At 35.5% G+C, this 22,380-nt stretch overlaps 2 protein-coding genes across 3 annotated transcripts in view; one reads left to right on the plus strand and one right to left on the minus strand.

Annotated features, from left to right (window-relative positions):
- Positions 1-417: 417 nt before the first annotated feature.
- Positions 418-17,730, minus strand: LOC117320600 (L-proline trans-4-hydroxylase-like). 2 transcript variants are annotated; one of them, XM_033875159.1, is made up of 10 exons: positions 17,473-17,730; positions 15,130-15,174; positions 14,862-14,943; positions 14,220-14,301; positions 13,207-13,317; positions 12,427-12,518; positions 7,207-7,297; positions 5,559-5,688; positions 4,735-4,892; positions 418-4,239 (listed from the first exon to the last, which is right to left on the minus strand). In XM_033875159.1, exons 2-10 carry the CDS (start codon positions 15,143-15,145, stop codon positions 4,111-4,113), a joined length of 891 nt encoding a protein of 296 aa, XP_033731050.1. In that variant the 5' UTR covers positions 15,146-15,174; positions 17,473-17,730; the 3' UTR covers positions 418-4,110. The 2 variants fall into 2 exon arrangements, with proteins under 2 accessions (XP_033731050.1, XP_033731058.1); XM_033875167.1 differs by lacking the exon at positions 17,473-17,730 and adding an exon at positions 16,992-17,010.
- A 2,129-nt stretch (positions 17,731-19,859) lies between these two features.
- Positions 19,860-22,380, plus strand: part of LOC117320614 (calcium-binding protein NCS-1-like) — a 49,550-nt gene continuing 47,029 nt past the window's right edge. Inside the window, exons 1-2 of the mRNA XM_033875178.1 lie at positions 19,860-20,141; positions 20,352-20,376. Coding sequence (XP_033731069.1) covers positions 20,078-20,141; positions 20,352-20,376 — 89 coding nt within the window. The 5' untranslated portion in view covers positions 19,860-20,077. The remainder of the gene's footprint in view (positions 20,142-20,351; positions 20,377-22,380) is intronic.

Raw genomic sequence — 22,380 nt, forward strand, 5'->3', positions numbered from 1 at the left:
AGATTTTTGGAAACAGATGACGTCAATTTTACAACTAGATTTTTGGAAACTGATGACGTAAATGTTACAACTAGATTTTTGGAAACTGCTGACATCAATGTTACAGGTAGATTTGTCAGGAAGTGATGACGTCAATGTTACAGGTAGATTTTTGGAAACTGCTGACGTCAATGTTACAACTAGATTTGTCAGGAAGTGATGACGTCAATGTTACAGGTAGATTTGTCAGGAAGTAATGGCGTCTATGTAACCACTAGATGTGTCTCAAAGTGATCAAACAATGTTACAGTTTGTTACAAAGTGATGACGTCAATGTTACAACTAGATATATCTGAACAAAATACAACACAAAACAATAAATGTTCTATATACAGATGAATACTATTACTACATCTGTATTAACAACAAGGACAAATACATATCATGTATAATTTATTGCACTTTGTTTGCGTTAAATTTGGCTGTAAGCTATATACAATGTAGTTAACTGAATATTTCAAAAATATGGTAACAAAAAAGCAAGCATTACGAACTAATTTCATGTGATATATTGTACTTAGCTGTTTCCCATTTCGTATGATATAATGTACTTATCTTTTTCCAATTCTATGTGATATCTATAAGATATATATTGTACTTAGATGTGTTCCCATTTCATTTGATATATTGTACTTATTTGTGTTTTCCCATTTTATATGATATAATGTACTTAGCTGTTTTCCCATTTCATGTGATATAATGTGCTTACCTGTGACCCATCCATTTGTACTTAACTGTTTTCCCATTGCATATGATATAATGCACTTACAGTAGCTGTTTTCCCATTTCATGTGATATAATGTATTTAGCTGTTTTCCCATTTCATGTGATATAACTGAGCTGTTTTCCCATTTTATATGATATAATGGACTTAGCTGTTTTCTCATTTCATGTGATATAACTTACAGCTGTTTTCCCATTCCATGTGATATATTGCACTAAGCTCTTTTTCTATTTCATGTGATATATTGTACTAAGCTCTTTTTCTATTTCATGTGATATATTGTACTAAGCTCTTTTTCTATTTCATGCAGAATATTCACATGTGTTATATGATCATGAGGATTAACTGCTATGAGAACAATTCAAATGTTTTCATACATCTTTATACTTGATCTTTAAACTTACAACAATGAACATGTCAAATCCATCACAAAAGATTGGAGATCTATACAAATATGCATTGTTTCTGAAAATTGTGTACTGAGTTCAAAAGATTGTACTTAAAACAAGTATAAGTGAATGTCTTTCAAATAAATGCTTCATTAAAATGGAACAAAGATGACAGAATCTTTTTTCTTTTTTTGTTCTATTTCCTCATAAAGTCGGTAAGTATTCACAGATGAAATAAAACAGGAAATAATTTACATCAACATTTTGAACAAAAGTAGAAATTAAACAGTAAAATTTGAAAAAAAGGAAACAAATCCTGTATGTGAATTGACCAAAAAAAGGAAACGTTTGTAAATTATAACAAAAGGCCCATGGGTCCCAACAGTCACCTGAGTTTTAATTTATTTTGTCAAATTTGATTCCCATCACCTTGAATTTGAGGTCAATGTCGTTCACCCCAGTATGTTCCAGGCTAAATATCAGGTTTCTTAGTGTGTTGGTTCCCGAGAAGAAGACAGATTTAAAAGATCTTAGCACATTTGAGTCTGGTGGCCTTAATGAAGCTCAAAGTCATTCCTTTAAACAAACTTTATAACCCTTCAACCCAAGGGTGCTGAAGGCCAATTATCAGGTATGTGGGCCTCTTCATTAGTGAGAGAAATTTGTTTAAAGATTTTAGCATATTTGACCCCTACGACCTTGAATGGACAGCAAAGTCATTCATTACAACAACATTGATAGCTCTTCATCCCTTTATTCTAAAGGCCGAATATCAGGTATCTGGGCCTCTTGTTTCATTTAAAAGATTATAGCATATTTAACCCCTGTGACCTTGAATGAAGGTCAAGGTAATTCATTTTAACATCTTGGTGGTCCTTTATCCCAGCATGCTACAGACACTATATCAGGTCTCTGGACCTCTTGAAAGAAGTTGCAAACTGTTTAAGAACGGACGACAATGGACGAAAGACAATTAAAAAACAATAAAATGAAATAATACTTATTAGAAATTAAAGCATTTTCTTTGTCCTATAGATAGGCTTGATGCCTACAGGTATACGAAAAAAATAGAAATAAAATAATACTTATTAGAAATAAAAGAATTTTCTTTGTCCTATAGATAGTCTTGATGCCTACAGGTACACAAAGAAAAATAACAAAATAAAATAACAAACAAAAAATAATTAAATAAAATAATACTTACTAGAAATAAAAGCATTTTCTTTGTCCTATAGTCTTCATGCATACAGGTATACAAAAAAAATAACAAAATAAAATAATACTTATTAGAAATTAAAGCATTTTCTTTGTCCTATAGATAGTCTTGATGCCTACAGGTATACAAAAAAAATAACAAAATGAAATAATACTTATTAGAAATTAAAGCGTTTTCTTTGTCCTACAGGTCTTGATGCTACAGGTATACAAAAAAAATAACAAAATAAAACAATACTTATTAGAAACAAAAGCATTTTCTTTGTCATATAGATAGTCTTGATGCCTACAGGTATACAACAATAATAATAAAATAAAACGATACTTATTAGAAATAAAAGCATTTTCTTACTTCATTTCAAAATAAAGTAATGAGAGAGTTAATAAAAACAACCACAGACTGCCTTGTGCAATGTTCTACTGTAGAGTTACTAGTCATCAGCAATAATTACACAGCAATATCACAGTGGCACCAAAATAAGAACAGCATTGATTCAATTCAAGTTCATTCTATGGCCTTAGAGCTCATATATTAATACAATACATATTATTATAAATATACAGTGATCTCTGATGACAAGCGTACAGAACACAGAGAGTTACAGTAAGATTCATCATAGACAAATGCAATGATATAGAGGGGAGGTAACTCTGCAACACTGTTTCCTTGATTGTGATTACATTAAAGCTGAATCAATCCACATGTGTAAGAAATCTATGGTAAGCTGGTGACTTATCCGTGTTAAAGGTTGACAGAGCAGTTTTCATTCTCAGTACCTATTTCTACACTAATTTGTGAACTGCTTGTCTTGTTCGGTGAGATTGATTTTCTAACCTACATGTCTGTATGTGTCTTACATCACAACATTATCACAGTATTGTTCTTTCTGGCTGGGGCAATGTCTGACTTATTCTCAAAAAAATTAAAACATATATCTTAGTTATCCTGATACAAACAATATTTGTAAAGCTTTATGTACATATCAGTACTGATAAGTTCAATAAGATGACAATTAAATGATTAGACATCTCCATTTTGAAATATATACAAAAAAATAAAATGTATTAAACATGATCCTGACAAGTGTGGGCATGTAAGACTACCAAGAATTTCATAGATGTACATGTAATTATTATCAATTGTAAATGACTAGAAATATTTTAAACTCTATAGCTCTTTTCTATCAACATCATAGATACCTAGCCGTGGATATCAGAATGATTTTCCTAAAATTAAAGGGAAAGATCACCTCATATGTTTTCTAAGTTATTCAGTGGCATGTTATCACAAACCTGTGGATAGTATTACAACATTTCATATCATTATGAGTTCTAACCTTTTGAAATTTAACCTTATAAGATGAATAAACATGTAAACAGGAAAACTATATGTAGTTATTGGGTAATATAATATCCTCTCAATATCTTGCCACACTTCCTTCCAAAAATAAATTGCAGAGAAAAGTTTGTGAATGAAAATTAAAAACAATGAAGTATGCTGCGAGCAATCTTCAGGGTGAGAAACTGTCACGAGGAATTACCTTAGTATAAAGTAGGACATGATAACATTGTAAATTATGTGGTAAAATAAGTAAGAAAACATCCTAGATGAACACCTTACTGAACAGGTACATACATTATATACACATATATGTAGTCCGTTGTTTCATTTTGATTCATATTTCCCAGATAAAATATCAATGACATACACTTTATCTTTATCAAATCACACTGGATATCAAGCTATGCCTTCTGGAGGTTGCCTGGTTTGCTCGTTTCGGCTTTAACAGTTTTGTCTTCCAAAGGGTTCAAGAAGTCTTTTCCTGTGAAGTCATTCACATTGGTACAGCTTAATATGGCAGAGTTAGGGACCTGTCAGGGGGAAATATGATACTCGATAAAATTGTTATATACATGTACAGTGCTTCCAAACACAGGGCCTTGACACGTTCCTTTGACCCAAAATGAAAAATTAACCCCAGGGTCCAACCCTAGATCACTAGAAACAGGGATCTAGGGATCTGACCATGAAGCCTCTGTTCTTCCTAAAAGTAGCAGCGAGTTTTACTTCATATGAAAATATCAACATGCACAGAAATCCTGTCATGTATCTATAAAGCTTTTTTAATGTCCATCACAATTCCTACATCATACACAAATGTATGTGTTTAAATTGTTCTATCAGAAAAGTGTACCTTATGTATAATTGCTCAGTATGTTCAGCCATTCAATTTATCACAAAACATATTGCTAGATCTGCATACAAATGCTTTTGATATTTCAATTATGACTGGGATAGCATCATAGCATGAGTCTTTTGATATTTCAATTATGACTGGGATAGCATCATAGCATGAGTCTATGTACCTTTGCTAGAGGTGTGTATCTTGGGAAGGGTGCAGCCAGCCTCTCCACAGGGTTATTACTAGCACGGTTGTAGGCCATTATGAGGGCCCAACGGCGGTCACTACTGTCATTTGGGTCACTCATATGCAAGACATTGGAGTGAAAAAACAGGGCATCTCCTGGTTGGAAAAATATTTATACACATGTATATCAAATCTTCAGATAAATAAAGTATTCAATACTTATATAAAATTCTCCTAACAATATAATTCTTAAAAAAAAATTATAAACATGTCAAGCAGATTCCATGAAAAAATTAACATTTTGAGACCCCTATAAAAGAAATATATCCTACCAGCTTAAATGAAGTTACATGTCAGCCCATAGGGACTGAATGGCACCCATTCCCGGTCTGTACTTTTCTGTACGATACATGTACATACTGTTATATATATAGACCATATGGTTGTGAATTTGTTCCAAACAGCCAAGTCTCTATGTGTCTCAAAACCTTGACCTGTTTATTCTTTGTACAATATATCTGATGTGCTAGAGTATCAATTAAAACACGTTACACAATACTTAAAATAGTAATCATAAAGCTATAAGGGATCTTGGACTTACTTTTTCTATATAAAGGGAGGTAAATCTTACAGTGTGATTTTAAGCAATATACAAAATGTACATATAACATTTATTGTAGTATTGGTTAAAACCATAGTTGTTTTTAATGATATATGCAACACAAGGAATCTTCATAGATGACAATGCTGTTTTCAACATCCATTTTAATGTCAAATACCTTGTTCACCTTCTTTACCTGCTATTTTCCAAGAATACTTTACCTGCATTCATTTCTACATAGGTGAGGGGTAGCTTTTTACGGATCTCTGCCACTCTTTCTAAGTCAGCCCCTGTCTGTCCTGATACCATCTTGTGTTCTATACGACCACACTTGTGAGAACCTGGCAAAATCTGTAAAGGACAAGGTTAAAAATCATAGCATACTGACGAAAACATCCAGCAGGACACCCCACCCTGTCACATTACACTGACAATGGGCAAACCAGATGCCCCACTCCAAAACTGCTGTGCTAATATAAGCAGAAGTAGCAGCTACCATTTTCATAGATTCTGTCATGTCTTGGCCAGGGGACACAACCTAAAACTTTCCCCACAAATGCAAACTTTACACTAATGGCCAAACGTAAGGCAGTGTCGATCAAGGGAAATATTACGGAAGGAAAAGTTGTTTAGAACTAGAACTGTCGCCAGGATGTCTGACTAATACCCCCGCAATCCGCATGAGTCAATGGACAACTGGAACTCTTATTTAGAGGCTAACTAAGATAACCTGTACATGCCCCTATTTCTGGAATACATGTATGTGTTGTTCATAATAAAGAGAATTTAGTCATAAGTTTTGTTGAAATCAGTCCACAGGTTTTGGAAGAGTTTTTTGGACAATAAAAACCTGTTTATACTGACCAGTTACCATGGCAACAAAAATTTGGAATTCAAACAGCTGCATGCACATCTGCACATATTCCCTAACATTCCAGTAAAGTTTTGTGAAAATCGCTTCACAAGTTAAAGAGGAATTGTCTGGACAAGGATAACATATGAAAAGTGACCAGTAGCCATGGCAACCAAAATTTCAGAATTTGAACAGCTGCAGTAGCCATGGCAACCAAAATTTCAGAATTTGAACAGCTGCATGCACATCTACACATGGTCCTCTCTATCTGTGTGAAGTTTCATTGAAATCGGCCCACCAGTTTTGGAAGAGTTGTCTTGACAATAAAAATCTGTTAATAGTGACAGGTTTTGGAAGAGTTTTTTGGACAATAAAAACCTGTTTATACTGACCAATTACCATGGCGACAAAAAAAATTGGAATTTAAACAGCTACATGCACATGCACATCTGCACATGTTCCCTAACATTCACGTGAAGTTTTGTGAAAATCGTTTCACAAGTTTAAGAAGAGTTGTCTGGACAAGAAAAACCTATGAATAGTGACCAGTAACCATAGCAACCAAAATTATGGAATTTAAACAGCTGCATCCACATCTACACATAGTCCTCTCTACTTGTGTTAAGTGTCATTGGAATCGGCCCACCAGTTTAGGAGGAGTTGTCCGGACAAGATGTGTCTACAGACGGATGGACATCCCGATTCTAGTATACCCACCTAACTTCATTGCAGAGGTATAAAAAGAAAAAAGAAAAGATAAAAAAATTTAGTCACCTCACGCAATGGGAGCAGCAAGCACAATTTTTACACCCTACATGCAAGGACAAGAACTACAGATGGATGTAACAAAATAAAATAACAACCCCACCCCATGGTGTTGTGTGGGTTTCCTGGGGCATAATAATAACATTCATATAACATTGTAAAAAGTTAAATACCACCTCCCTATCGTATTTTGGGGTATTTAATATTCCAATATTGATAACAGCCTTGTAGAGTTATCAAAAGGCACTTACTTGCAGACATCCATTAGCTTTAGTGCACTTGTCAACTGCCATAAACACACTGAGGGCATCAGGTGTCAACAGGCCATTTTGGTACCAGTATCTGTATCAAAAATGCCATTACTCAAATAAATGTGTATCATTTTTCTGATATCTCTGTACCTTGTAATGTCATAGGTTAATATTTATGGTCCAATCATATCTATAATCTGATGTAACTGTCCTATATTTGGTTAAGAAATTAAACTTTATTCATTTTACAACAATTGCGAAACCAGTTATACCAACTAATATCTATCATGCTTGTTGGTCCGCACGAAATCGTGCGAGGAGTCTTACTGTGGGAGGAAACCACAGTACCCTGGGAAAACCCACATGGCCGTGCTGGTGACCCAATACAACATATAACATACCTATAGTCCTGACATAACATATCCATAGTCATTAACATACCCATAGTTCTGACATCACATACCCATAGTCCTGACATAACCTCACCATAGTCCTGACATAACCTCACCATAGTCCTGACATAACCTCACCATAGTCCTGACATAACATACCCATAGTCCTGACATAACATACCCACAGACCTGACATAACAAACCATAGTCCTGATATAACATACCCATAGTCCTGACATAACATACCCGTAGTCCTGACATAACATACCCATAGTCCTGACATAACCTCACCATAGTCCTGACATAACATACCCATAGTCCTAACATAACATATCCATAGTCCTGATATTACATACCCATAGTCCTGACATAACATACCCATAGTACTGACATAACATACCCATAGTCCTGACATAACATACCCATAGTCCTAACATAACATACCCATAGTCCTGATATTACATACCCATAGTCCTGACATAACATACCCATAGTACTGACATAACATACCCATAGTCCTGACATAACATACCCATAGTCCTGACATAACATACCATAGTCCTGATATAACATACCCATAGTCCTGACATAACATACCCATAGTTCCTGACAACCTCCCATAGTCCTGATATAACACACAATAGTCCTGACATAACATACCCATAGTCCTGACATACCTCACCATAGTCCTGACATAACATACCCATAGACCTGACATAACAAACCATAGTCCTGACATAACATACCCATAGTCCTGATATAACATACCCATAGTCCTGATATAACATACCCATAGTTCTGACATAACATACCCATAGTCCTGACATAACCTCACCATAGTCCTGACATAACATACCCATAGTCATGATATTACATACCATAGACCTGGACATAACATACCCATAGTCTGAATAACATACCCATAGGTCCTGATATTACATACCAATAGTCCTGACATAACATACCCATAGTCCTGACATAACATACCCTTTAGTCCTGACATAACATACCCATAGTCCTGACATAACATACCCATATTCCTGACATAACATACCTATAGTCCTGATATTACATACCCATAGTCCTGATATAACATACCCATAGTCCTGACATAACCTCACCATAGTCCTGACATAACATACCCATAGTCCTGACATAACATACCCATAGTCCTGACATAACATACCCATATTCCTGACATAACATACCCATAGTCCTGATATAACATACCCATAGTCCTGACATACCATACCCATAGTCCTGATATAACATACCTTTAGTCCTGACATAACATACCCATAGTCCTGACATCACATACCTATAGTCCTGATATTACATACCCATAGTCCTGACATAACATACCTATAGTCCTGACATAACATACCCATAGTCTTGACATAACATACCCATAGTCCTGATATAACATACCCATAGTCCTGACATAACAAACCAAAGTCCTAACATAACATACCCATAGTCCTGACATAACAAACCATAGTCCTAACATAACATACCCATAGTCCTGACATAACATACCCATAGTCCTGACATAACATACCCATAGTCCTGATATTACATACCCACAGACCTGACATAACAAACCATAGTCCTAACATAACATAACCATAGTCCTGATATAACATACCCATAGTCCTGACATAACATACCCATAGTCCTGATATTACATACCCACAGACCTGACATAACATACCCATAGTCCTGATATAACATAACCATAGTCCTGACATAACATACCCAAAGTCCTGACATAACATACCCATAGTCCTGATATTACATACCCACAGACCTGACATAACATACCCATAGTCCTGACATAACATACCCATAGTCCTGATATTACATACCCATAGTCCTGATATTACATACCCATAGTTCTGACATCACATACCCATAGTCCTGATATTACATACCCATAGTCCTGATATTACATACCCATAGTCCTGATATTACATACCCATAGTCTTGACATAACATACCTATAGTCCTGACATAACATACCCATAGTCCTGATATAACATACCCATAGTCCTGATATTACATACCCATAGTCCTGATATAACATACCTATAGACCTGACATAACATACCCATAGTCCTGATATTACATACCCATATTCCTAACATAAAATACCTTTAGTCCTGACATAACATACCAATAGTCCTGACATAACATACCCATAGTCCTGACATAACATACCTATAGTCCTGATATTACATACCCATAGTCCTGATATTACATACCCAGAGTCATGATATTACATACCCATAGTCCTGATATTACATACCCATAGTCCTGACATAACATACCTATAGACCTGACATAACATACCCATAGTCCTGACATAACATACCCATAGTCTTGACATAACATACCCATAGTACTGACATAACATACCCATAGTCCTGACATAACATACCCATAGTCCTGACATAACATACCAATAGTCCTGATATAACATACCCATAGTCCTAACATAACATACCTATAGTCCTGACATAACATACCCATAGTCCTGACATAACATAACTACAGTCCTGACATAACATACCTACAGTCCTGACATAACATACCTACAGTCCTGACATAACATACCCGTAGTCCTGACATAACATACCTATAGTCTTGACATAACATACCCATAGTCCTGATATAACATACCCATATTCCTGACATAACATACCCATAGTCCTGATATAACATACCCATAGTCCTGACATAACAAACCAAAGTCCTAACATAACATACCTATAGTCTTGACATAACATACCTATAGTCCTGATATTACATACCCATAGTCCTGATATAACATACCCATAGTCCTGACATAACAAACCAAAGTCCTAACATAACATACCCATAGTCCTGACATAATATACCCATAGTCCTGACATAACATACCCATAGTCCTGACATAACATACCCATAGTCCTGATATTACATACCCATAGTCCTGATATTACATACCCACAGACCTGACATAACAAACCTATAGACCTGACATAACATACCCATAGTCCTGACATAATATACCCATAGTCCTGACATAACATACCCATAGTCCTGACATAACATACCCATAGTCCTGATATTACATACCCATAGTCCTGATATTACATACCCATAGTCCTTATATTACATACCCATAGTCTTGACATAACATACCTATAGTCCTGACATAACATACCCATAGTCCTGATATAACATACCCATAGTCCTGATATTACATACCCATAGTCCTGATATAACATACCTATAGACCTGACATAACATACCCATAGTCCTGATATTACATACCCATATTCCTAACATAAAATACCTTTAGTCCTGACATAACATACCAATAGTCCTGACATAACATACCCATAGTCCTGACATAACATACCTATAGTCCTGATATTACATACCCATAGTCCTGATATTACATACCCAGAGTCATGATATTACATACCCATAGTCCTGATATTACATACCCATAGTCCTGACATAACATACCTATAGACCTGACATAACATACCCATAGTCCTGACATAACATACCCATAGTCTTGACATAACATACCCATAGTCCTGACATAACATACCCAGAGTCCTGATATTACATACCCATAGTCCTGATATTACATACCCACAGACCTGACATAACAAACCTATAGACCTGACATAACATACCCATAGTCCTGACATAATATACCCATAGTCCTGACATAACATACCCATAGTCCTGACATAACATACCCATAGTCCTGATATTACATACCCATAGTCCTGATATTACATACCCATAGTCCTGATATTACATACCCATAGTCTTGACATAACATACCTATAGTCCTGACATAACATACCCATAGTCCTGATATAACATACCCATAGTCCTGATATTACATACCCATAGTCCTGATATAACATACCTATAGACCTGACATAACATACCCATAGTCCTGATATTACATACCCATATTCCTAACATAAAATACCTTTAGTCCTGACATAACATACCAATAGTCCTGACATAACATACCCATAGTCCTGACATAACATACCTATAGTCCTGATATTACATACCCATAGTCCTGATATTACATACCCAGAGTCATGATATTACATACCCATAGTCCTGATATTACATACCCATAGTCCTGACATAACATACCTATAGACCTGACATAACATACCCATAGTCCTGACATAACATACCCATAGTCTTGACATAACATACCCATAGTCCTGACATAACATACCCAGAGTCCTGATATTACATACCCATAGTCCTGATATTACATACCCATAGTCCTGATATAACATACCCATAGTCCTGACATAACATACTCATAGTCCTGACATAATATACCCATAGTCCTGATATTACATACCCATAGTCCTGACATAACATACCCATAGTCCTGATATTACATACCCATAGACCTGACATAACATACCCAGAGTCCTGATATAACATTTGGTTTGGTTTGGTTTATTTTGTTTAACATCCTATTAACAGCTAAGGTCATTTAAGGACGGCCTCCCGTGTGTGTACGACATGCATGTGTGTGGTGAGTATGTATGTGTGTTTTAAGAGGCTGCGGTATGTTCGTGTTAAGTCTCCTTGTGATAGGCCAGAACTTTTGCCGATTTATAGTGCTACCTCACTGAAGCATACTGCTGATATAACATACCCATAGTCCTGACATAACATACCCATAGTCCTGATATAACATACCCATAGTCCTGACATAACAAACCCATAGTCCTGACATAACATACCCATAGTCCTGACCTAACCTCACCATAGTCCTGACATAACATACCCATAGTCCTGATGCCATTCCTGTCTCCCACCTATAAGTGGCTCCTTCATCACCAGTTTGGAGCTGTAATGGTATACTTCCCCTCCAAGTAGCTGAATCAAATATGATAATAGAATAGCTAAACATTTGGATTTTTTTTCAAATCAATATTTCAAATACTGAAAACTTTCCATAATCTATGATGTAAATATATACTTAACCAAATAAGGTATTCAGATATTTGGTTTTTTTTAGAAAAAGCTGTTTTTTATTTAAAAAAAAACAACAAAACATTTCAGCCTTTAACCTTGAGCTATAGCCACGAAACGTCTAACCAAGTGTAGAATTCGATGTTATGGTATGAATACAAAATTTATCTGTAAACTGTGTAAGATATTTTGTTCACTATAGATTTTCCTTATAGAAAGGGATCAAAATCTTGTTAGGTTTTGAAAAAAGCTTGATACAAATTTCTGCTTATTAAGAAATTAACTAAATTCCTCAATTTGACTCATCTTTATATATTTAAAACCTTACAATGAATTTAAGATATAACAAACTATCTTCTCTGGTCCTGTGATACATGTATAAACAAGTTTTACTGCATGTACAATCTGAATATGAACTGATCAGGAACTGAACCTGATGAACAGTTACAGAGATGAGTGCCAAGTTAATCCTCTTAGTGTATTTATATAAAGACTAGACTGCTTTTCAGCAAATTATCCAAAATCTAGATAGTTTTGAAAGATTTTCTTTTTAAATTTAAGCAGAATTAGAGAGCTATTGACAACTAAGTACCTTTTCCGAAGTGGTAACAACTTTCTCACAGCGACAAATCATCCCAGTGACATCACTTCCTGCTGCTCTCCATAGCACCATTTTAGGCATTCGTCCAGAAGAATCAGGAATCTAGATAAAATACAAAGTTTTAAAAAGTTTGACATTTCCATAAATACCTATACAGATAGAAGCACAATTTCTTCAGTCACTATTGGAAGAACTTAAAATTTGTAAACTATAATCCATTCACATAGTCTTTTGTCATATATTAACATCTCTCCCTTCTTCAGCTTTGTAAACTCTGACTGCGAATAAATTACACAGTAAAACAATTAAGACTTAGAGGATTAATAAGCGCGGGTATCAGTCACATATTCATGACGTCTTCTACTTGTGATGTTACTGGAATGTCAACTAGACGGCGCCATTTTGAAAGGACTGATCAACGTTTTCTCCTGTTACCCGATAATCTCTGCACAAAAAGCTAACACCAAGTGAGTATTTTGTCAAAAACTAAACTGAATATTGCGGAAATGGGTAAATATTTAACTTCTCCACGAGGTAAGCTAACAACAAACAGCTGAAGCGTACAGTTCCAAGATAACATTTGACCACGTCACTACTAAATCTGTGGCAATACACGCTGTGCTTGACAACCATAGTTAATCTGAGATGGAAATTGTGGATTGTGAATACTGTACATCAATTAATTAAAAACGTAAAAGGTATTCAACAAAAATGTTGAGTTGCTTCTTTTAATTTTGTTAACAATACTTTTGTCTTTTTAATTCGTAGATTCACTGGAAATATATTAACTTAGCAACCACAGTTGTCATAGTTACCAACGTCACAACACACCTTGAATTTTCTTTTCTTTGTACTGTATTTAAACGATTTCTTTGATGTAAATATAAGGATATTGTACCTCATTTTGACAGTGAATACAGCAGCAAAGTAAATTTTGTTATAAGACATAGTACATGAAAAATAGAAAATCAAAATATACTGTAAAACCTTTCATTTAAACTCACCCCATATCCATGTGTTGGTACAAGGTCCGAGTCTTCTAGGACTTGTTTGACCTTGGTCAGCTCCTTACCATTTAGCAGTCCCCTTCAGATACAAACACAAAGATAAGATTTAATGTAGTGAAATAAAAGTGCAGATATTTATTCTGTATTTTCTAGGTTACTTTCACACACATGAAATAAAATCAAAATAAGTATTTCTGATATTTTAACCTAATTTTAGCAAATAAATCTGTCTTTAGGATATAAATAGAATAGCTTGAAAATTTTCACTCTAATGAAAAATTAGCATCAAATCTAGAGGATTTTTTTTGTCTTCAGATTAGTCCAATGATACACTATTCAAATTTTATTTGATTAGACAGGCCACCAGCTCGTAAGGTTTTTTTTGTAGGATTTCACAGCTGAGTTCTGATACTGTATCTATCTCCCTTTAGTTTGAAACTTGAATATGACATATATCCTAGAGACCAAAATTATCAAGCTCAGGTTTATTTTATAATGTTAATATTCTATAGACAGAGGCTAGACAATGATTTGATTTTCAATACAACCATACAAATTGTCACTTTGCCACCGTATGCAGAAAAGTTTGGACCCGCAGGATAACCCACTGCTTGTGATCAGTGCATGATATATGGTTACCGGACAAGTATGTATCCCTCCTCCTCAAATGCCTGCAGCATATCCTCAGTAACTTCTAATTCATCCCCTTCCATCTTGAATTCTGTTATTAAAATCATGATATTAAAGATGCATTACTAAGTAAAGAACAAATCTTATGGTTTGTCTATGCAACAACATTTAAGTATGATATAAATTTGCGTTGTGTGGACTAAAGCCTATAATGTCTAGTGTTTAGGCCAAGAGGTAACTGTAAATTAAACCCGACATAATTTCCATTCCAACTCACCTGCTAGTTTGGCCATGGTTATCTGTGTCAGCTGGAATTCTGGGTCTATAACAGAGAAATTTGATAAATTGACACTAACTATGGATACATTTTTCACATATGTTTGCAATGACTGGGGCACAGTCTGCATGTTTGTCAACTTCTTGAATTTCCATAATAGCAAACCCAGAGGTTTTGTCCCTGAAACTGGATTTCTGATGATCGAGATGAAAGCATCACCAGTCACTTAGCAAATCATGCTGGGAATTATCAAATACATTGTACCTCCTACACATCCAAGTTAGATACAAAATCAACACCATAATAGGACAGCAGATTCAGGACAATCTCATATGAAGGACAATAAAAGATATGCTTCCTTTTTCTCCATTATTACTAATGAGGTGCTACAACATTGAATAAGAAGGTCAAACCAAAGCTGTCACCACTGCAACTCCTTAAAGCTGAACCTTTGCATCATGAAATCATACACTTTTGCAAATGGTGAACATACTCAGTGAAGTGAGCTGATTTTTAATAACTATAACAACAACTTCTTGGCTATATAGAGATGAATCTTGAGCAGAGCTGTTAGCATCAACAATAATAACTGGGCATGCGTGCATGAAACAGAGACTTATATTTCTCCCATCATTCACAGCTGATCATTAACTCTTGTTTTACCTAAGATTTCTCTGTCACTCCCTAGGGTGTGGATTCTCTGTCACTCCCTAGGGTATGACAGATATCGTAAATATATGTATAATTACGTCAACAATGATAACATGTACACAATGTTTAGCATTTGAGCAAATGGATCCTACATTAATAAAATAGTATGATCGGAGAAAAATAATAATCCCCATATCTGAGTCAATAAGACAATCAAGACTATTACCCCCTGGTTGTTGATTTCTCTGTCATGGTTATCCACAAGGTAGCTATATATATATATATAGGGAGGGAGAGATTATATAAACATGTCTCTGTACGAAAGAATCCCATGTTACATGGGGGAGGTTGTGTGTATTTAAGGGTCATCTATATAGCAGAATAATGTTGAATTTCAAACATGAATAAATACCTAAAGATTTGCACAAAAAATGTCATGTAATATACCAAAATGTTTGTTTGGACATGTAGCTTCTTACAATCACCGATAAATTGCTATAGATGCTACCAGTTTCTTCTATAGAGTAACTTTGTGGTAAGATGTAGCATGGAATAATTCTAAGTCACACAAATGACCAAACCTGAAAAATAGCCAAGCTGTTATGTTCACAAGTGTCTATAGCACAGGGTAGGAGCATTTGTTTGACCAGATTTTACTGTATATACATTGTACGTATAAACACTTATTTTTGTTTTGACCTTGAAATGCAAATGGCGGCTTTGAATGATTTTACACAAATATGGCTTAAAGGGGGGCATTTCAGTTAATAACAATACTCCTATATCATACATTTAAGACATCTCATCATAGTAAGAAGAACATTTTAAAGTCAATTTGTTAAACTGGTGAGTTTGCAGCCTTTTTCAGAAATAGGCATATTTTACCCCAAACTCAACGGTTGAAAATTTTTTCATAAAAGTAGTCTTCTTGCCACTTCAAGAATACTTTATATTGTCTAATAAGAGCATTTTTGATGTTTTAAATATCTCCTTATATGCCATATTTGTGTGATATCATTCACGACCGCCATTTGCAATTCAAGGTCAAAATAAAAACAGCGTTTAGACATATAATAACGTCAAAGCTGGTCAAACCAATGCTCCTATTTTGTGCTTTAGACACTTGTGAGCAAAACGACATGGCAAGTTTGTGTAATATATGTGATACAAATGAGTTAATTATGTCCCCCTGAAACGTGCATTTTTCTTACGTTTTGTTGAAATTTACAAACAGCTTAACAAATTACATGTCAACAGCAAGTCCCACGGTTTGCCATGATACATACTAAAAGTTCATCATGTTACTTCTGTGACATTGCACCATAATAGGGATTTATAGGCCTGTAAAATATCAATGTTTTGACTGGATTTGCTGTTTAGATGCCCCTTAAAATTACAATACTAAAAAAAGCGTACGGACAAGATTCAACAATAAATTTATACTGATAGTTTATATCGTATTTTGTGAACGGTAAGTCTCTCCGCAGTAGAGTTGGCAAATATGTTTAAATTTTACACATCTTAAATCTGAATTATGTTAAATTTTCCGACAAAATAACCTAGCATAACAGTACTACAAACATTGACTTGAAACGCGATACAAATTCTAATGTTTCTTTGAACTGATTAATTGTTACTTTAAAAAGCTATAGCTGTTTATAGACCCATCAAATAACAGTGATATCACATTACCGATTTTGTCTTTGCCGTTTTCGTTGTTATCAGGTTATTCAGATTTATGACTGGTCACGCGATCTGCAGTCAGGTGACTTAATTTTTGTTTTAATCATAACATGATGTCGAATTTTCTTGGCAGTGTCCCCTAGATTTCAACACTTCTTTCTCAATAACCTTTATTTTTGTGTGTGTATTCCAGATTTACAATAGACGCATAACTGTCAACTGTCATCAGGTTAAAAATGAAGACGATTTGTTTATGTTTTGTTTTACCGGAAGTTGGAAAACGTTACTAAATATATTTTGGTAAAGTTGGATGCGTGATACAATTTCCGGATTTGCAGTCGCGCCGGAATCTAAGATATAAAAATAGCGTCCGTTTTAATCAATATAATTATGTAATGTTTGATGAAAAAATGTTCCAGAAATTCAGACGAATTACCTCCAACTAAGTCCTCTACATGTATATCGGTTAATATAAAATCGGTTAATATAAAATGACATTTAAACATGCTAATGTTTCGTTCATAAAATATGCGCACGTGAACTTACCAAAAAGTAGCTACATATATTGTGGATACACAAATTCAACGTACATGTAGGATGTGTCTATATATAATATACAGTATTCTCAATATTCAATATAAGTTAACACATTTGATTTTCTATTATAGATTACATAATGTTGTGTTACATTCCCGCTAATCGAGCATGAAGCTCTCATTAGATACAGATAAAGAAACCAATACCATTTCTTGTTTGAAATACTTTCGGGACTGCGGATGAAATTTGCATTGATAGATACAATTGTAGTTATATCAATGCTGTTTTGACTTCATAAGCATGAAGACTTGTCCCTTACAATTATATCTCAATATTTTACCTAACTATCTGAAACAAAAATTAAAATATCATCATTCCTAACATGAATACAAACGTGTAATCAAAGGTCCGCTAAGTCCCCTCCCTATACCTTGGTGGGACTTGGCTCTAATTCCCATTGCATGGTCCATAATTGCATAACTAATGCATTAAACCAATCACCGACATACAAACAAAATCGTAAAGTAGATAGTTCTACCACTAAAACGATAAAATGATGATAACAAGAGCTATCTGAATTTGAATGGAGACCATTGAAAAGGTCAAGGAGGACAAGACCAGGTGTTCCTGAAGGGTAAGCTAGGCCATTGAAATACATAAAGGAGGACAAGACCAGGTGTTCCGGAAGGGTAAGCTAGGCCATTGAAATACATAAAGGAGGACAAGACCAGGTGTTTCGGAAGGGTAAGCTAGGCCATTGAAATACATAAAGGAGGACAAGACCAGGTGTTTCGGAAGGGTAAGCTAGGTGTTGCTTCATCGACGACACCCGTCACGTTAATTGTTCAAATAGGACTAATGTGTTGACAACAGAACAACCAGGCATCTTCCACAGTGAGAGAATGATGTTGACCATAAAACCCTTCAATGGTCTTTATCCACCTGTCAGTAGTTTACATCCACCTGTCAGTAGTTTACATCCACCTGTCAGTAGTTGACATCCACCTGTCAGTAGTTTACATCCACCTGTCAGTAGTTGACATCCACCTATCAGTAGTTGATATCCATCTGTCAGTAGTTTACATCCATCTATCAGTAGTTGATATCCATCTATCAGTAGTTGACATCCATCTAACAGTAGTTAACATCTGTCACGGAAATCGTGATTTTGGAATCACAAGTTTGAACATAAAATCAAATTACTTGGACATATAAACACCATAGGCGGGGATCAGAGATGCTACTTACTAGAAATGGAAAATTAGCAATAGTGAAATGGAAATCATCTCATACAGCTTGGCTATAGCACGGACATACGTATATGAGATATTTAATGTGGTGGTTATAGGGTGTCTCTACTGGTTACGTTGAAAAGATCAAGATAAGCGGCCGATGTTGAAGAGTCTGTACTGTCATTGATTTCTACAGGACATATCCGATCAACACTTACTATAAAGGTGCTGGCATTTAGAGGCAAAACAACCGACACATTGTGTCTGGGCATTACAAGTGTGACGACACCGTGGAACACGTGCACTTCACTAATGAAGACGAATATCGATTTTTAAGAAATCGATAATGCTTGAGCGCAGACATGATACTTTACACGACTACCAAGTTCAGCAATACACACAGTCAACACCTGTCGGACATCACATAATAAATAAACAAATCCTCAAAACTAACAAATATGGCGGCAATGTTCTGTTCACACAGATGCCACCATAGAATTACCGATGATGTACACCATCAACAAGGTCATGATAAGCTCTTCGATTCACTGGTACACTCTTTATACAATACATCATTGAGTACATAAATGATCAAGCTAATTGGTTAGAGGATTAATATTGGCAAATCAGAAATGTTTACTTTCCCGCCAAGAGTTACAGAGGCTGCGGTATAGTAGCGTAATCACGTGATTTGGTATGGTGACATGTGACAATCAGGGGAATTAAAATATGGCGGCTGCTGGAATCGGTATATGTGTGTGAGGATGATCAGAGGGTTGCTACAACAAATGACTTCCCCGTACGAGTGACAGTGTTTTTATGGCAGACCCTGTCTAGGCCTCAACATGGGCAAGAAACAGAGCAAGTTAGACGGTACAGAGCTAAAGGACCTGCTGGATTCTACCTATTGTAAGTAAATACCTCGGAGGTCTGATTCCCAAGTACTGTGTATAGTCCGTGTAGAGTACAAGTCCGTCCGGCATGTCGCCCTATTTGACTGATTACAAGGCGTAAAACCGTCTATTTTGTACGAAATATCGATTATGTTTTCTAACACAAGATCCCTTTTAAATGTACGATCCTACAGTAATAATCATGTAATTAATCTTTATTTTACAGTTGACAGACGGGAGATCCAGCAGTGGTGAGTATGGAACAGAATGACCATTAAAATGTTCATTTAATTAGAATTAGCATTAAACTGTTCCTTTAATCATAATGACCATTAAACGGTTCATTTCATCTTAACACTAATCACCAAAACGGTAATCCATTTTATACTTGATCATTACTGTAACTCTCACCTCAGAAGGGGAGATAACTACACATAATTTTTATTTGTTAGTGACAGTGACATTCCTACACTTCACACTCTGCCATAAGGGGAGATAACTACCTATCATTTCTATGTATTAGTGTGACTGTGACATTCCTACACTTCACACTCTGCCATAAGGGGAGATAACTACCTATCATTTCTATGTATTAGTGTGACTGTGACATTCCTACACTTCACACTCTGCCATAAGGGGAGATAACTACCTATCATTTCTATGTATTAGTGTGACTGTGACATTCCTACAGTTCACACTTTGCCATAAGGGGAGATAACTACCTATCATTTCTATTTTAATATTAGTGTGACTGTGACATTCCTACACTTCACACTCTGCCATAAGGGGAGATAACTACCTATCATTTCTATTTATTAGTGACATTGACAGTGACAGTGATATTCATACAGTTCACACCTCTGCCATAAGGGATATAACTTCCCACCATTATCATTCAATCAGTGTGAGAGTGACATTCCTACAGTTCACACCTCTATTATAAGGGGAGATAACTACCCACCATTACCATTCAATCATTGGAACAGTGATATGCCTACAGCTCATCTCTCTACCAAAAAAGGGGATAACTATCCATCATTACTAATCAAACAGCATGACAGCGAAACTCGTACTATTTACAGCACCAGATCTATTAGAGGAAGAGGTAACTGCCTTCCAACACTCTTCATCATGTATGATAGTGACCTGCCTTTATTACAAGGGGAGATAACTGTCCATCTGTACTCTACAATCATTGTGACAGTGATATACCTACATCTCACACCTTTATCACAAGGGGAGATAACTGTCCATCTATACTATATAATCAGTGTGACTGATATCCCTACATCTCACACCTTTATTACAAGGGGAGATAACTGTCCATCTGTACTATGTGATCAGTATAACTGCCCCTACAAACATGTATGTAACCTCAATCAGGACAGATTGCTACCTAACATTTAGCTCAAGTGTAGTACAGCTGTATCTATAAAACATGTATCAAGAGAGATAACTCTGTCTGTAGTATTCATGTTTTAGGCAAGTGTTAGCATATTGTAACCTGTGGAACAAATGTCAGGTAATATGTGAACCTGGGTGCAAGGCTGAAAATTAAACAGCATTGTCTTAGCTTACAAATTTTAAGAAAAGATAAGAGTCATGTACAGTAGAACAAGACTACACGACTAAGATTGCAGGTCCAAGGTTCATATATTCCTTCCTGACCCTAGTTCCATCAAATTACCTTTCCCATAGGAAATCGTTATAGAATTTAAGGAAAGTTCCTCAACTGAGATTTGTTCTTGAATCTAAAGACTGCTACCCAAAGAAAACATTCTTTAAAGATAAGAAATTTCCTTAAATTATGGAACTTTGATGAAACTGGGACCTGGTCCTTACATTCCCCCTATCCTGTTACTTTTAGGGATAAACACAAAAGACAAAAGATGGTGCTAGAAAGATTGGTGTCAAAAGATTGGTTCTGTTCATAGTTACACTAAACCAGAGGATGGGGTTCTAGTTACACTAATGTCAAAGGATGGGATCCTAGTTTCTCTTATATCAGAGGATGGGATCCTAGTTCCTCTAATATCAGAGGATGGGATCCTAGTTTCTCTAATATCAGAGGATGGGATCCTAGTTTCTCTAATATCAGAGGATGGGATCCTAGTTACACTAATATCAGAGGATGGGATCCTAGTTTCTGTAATATAAGAGGATGGGATCCTAGTTTCTCTAATATCAGAGGATGGGATCCTAGTTACACTAATATCAGAGGATGGGATCCTAGTTACATTCATATCAGAGGATGG

Source organism: Pecten maximus, chromosome 2, assembly GCF_902652985.1.
Source record: "Pecten maximus chromosome 2, xPecMax1.1, whole genome shotgun sequence".
In the NCBI taxonomy this organism is placed as follows: Eukaryota; Metazoa; Mollusca; class Bivalvia; order Pectinida; family Pectinidae; genus Pecten; species Pecten maximus.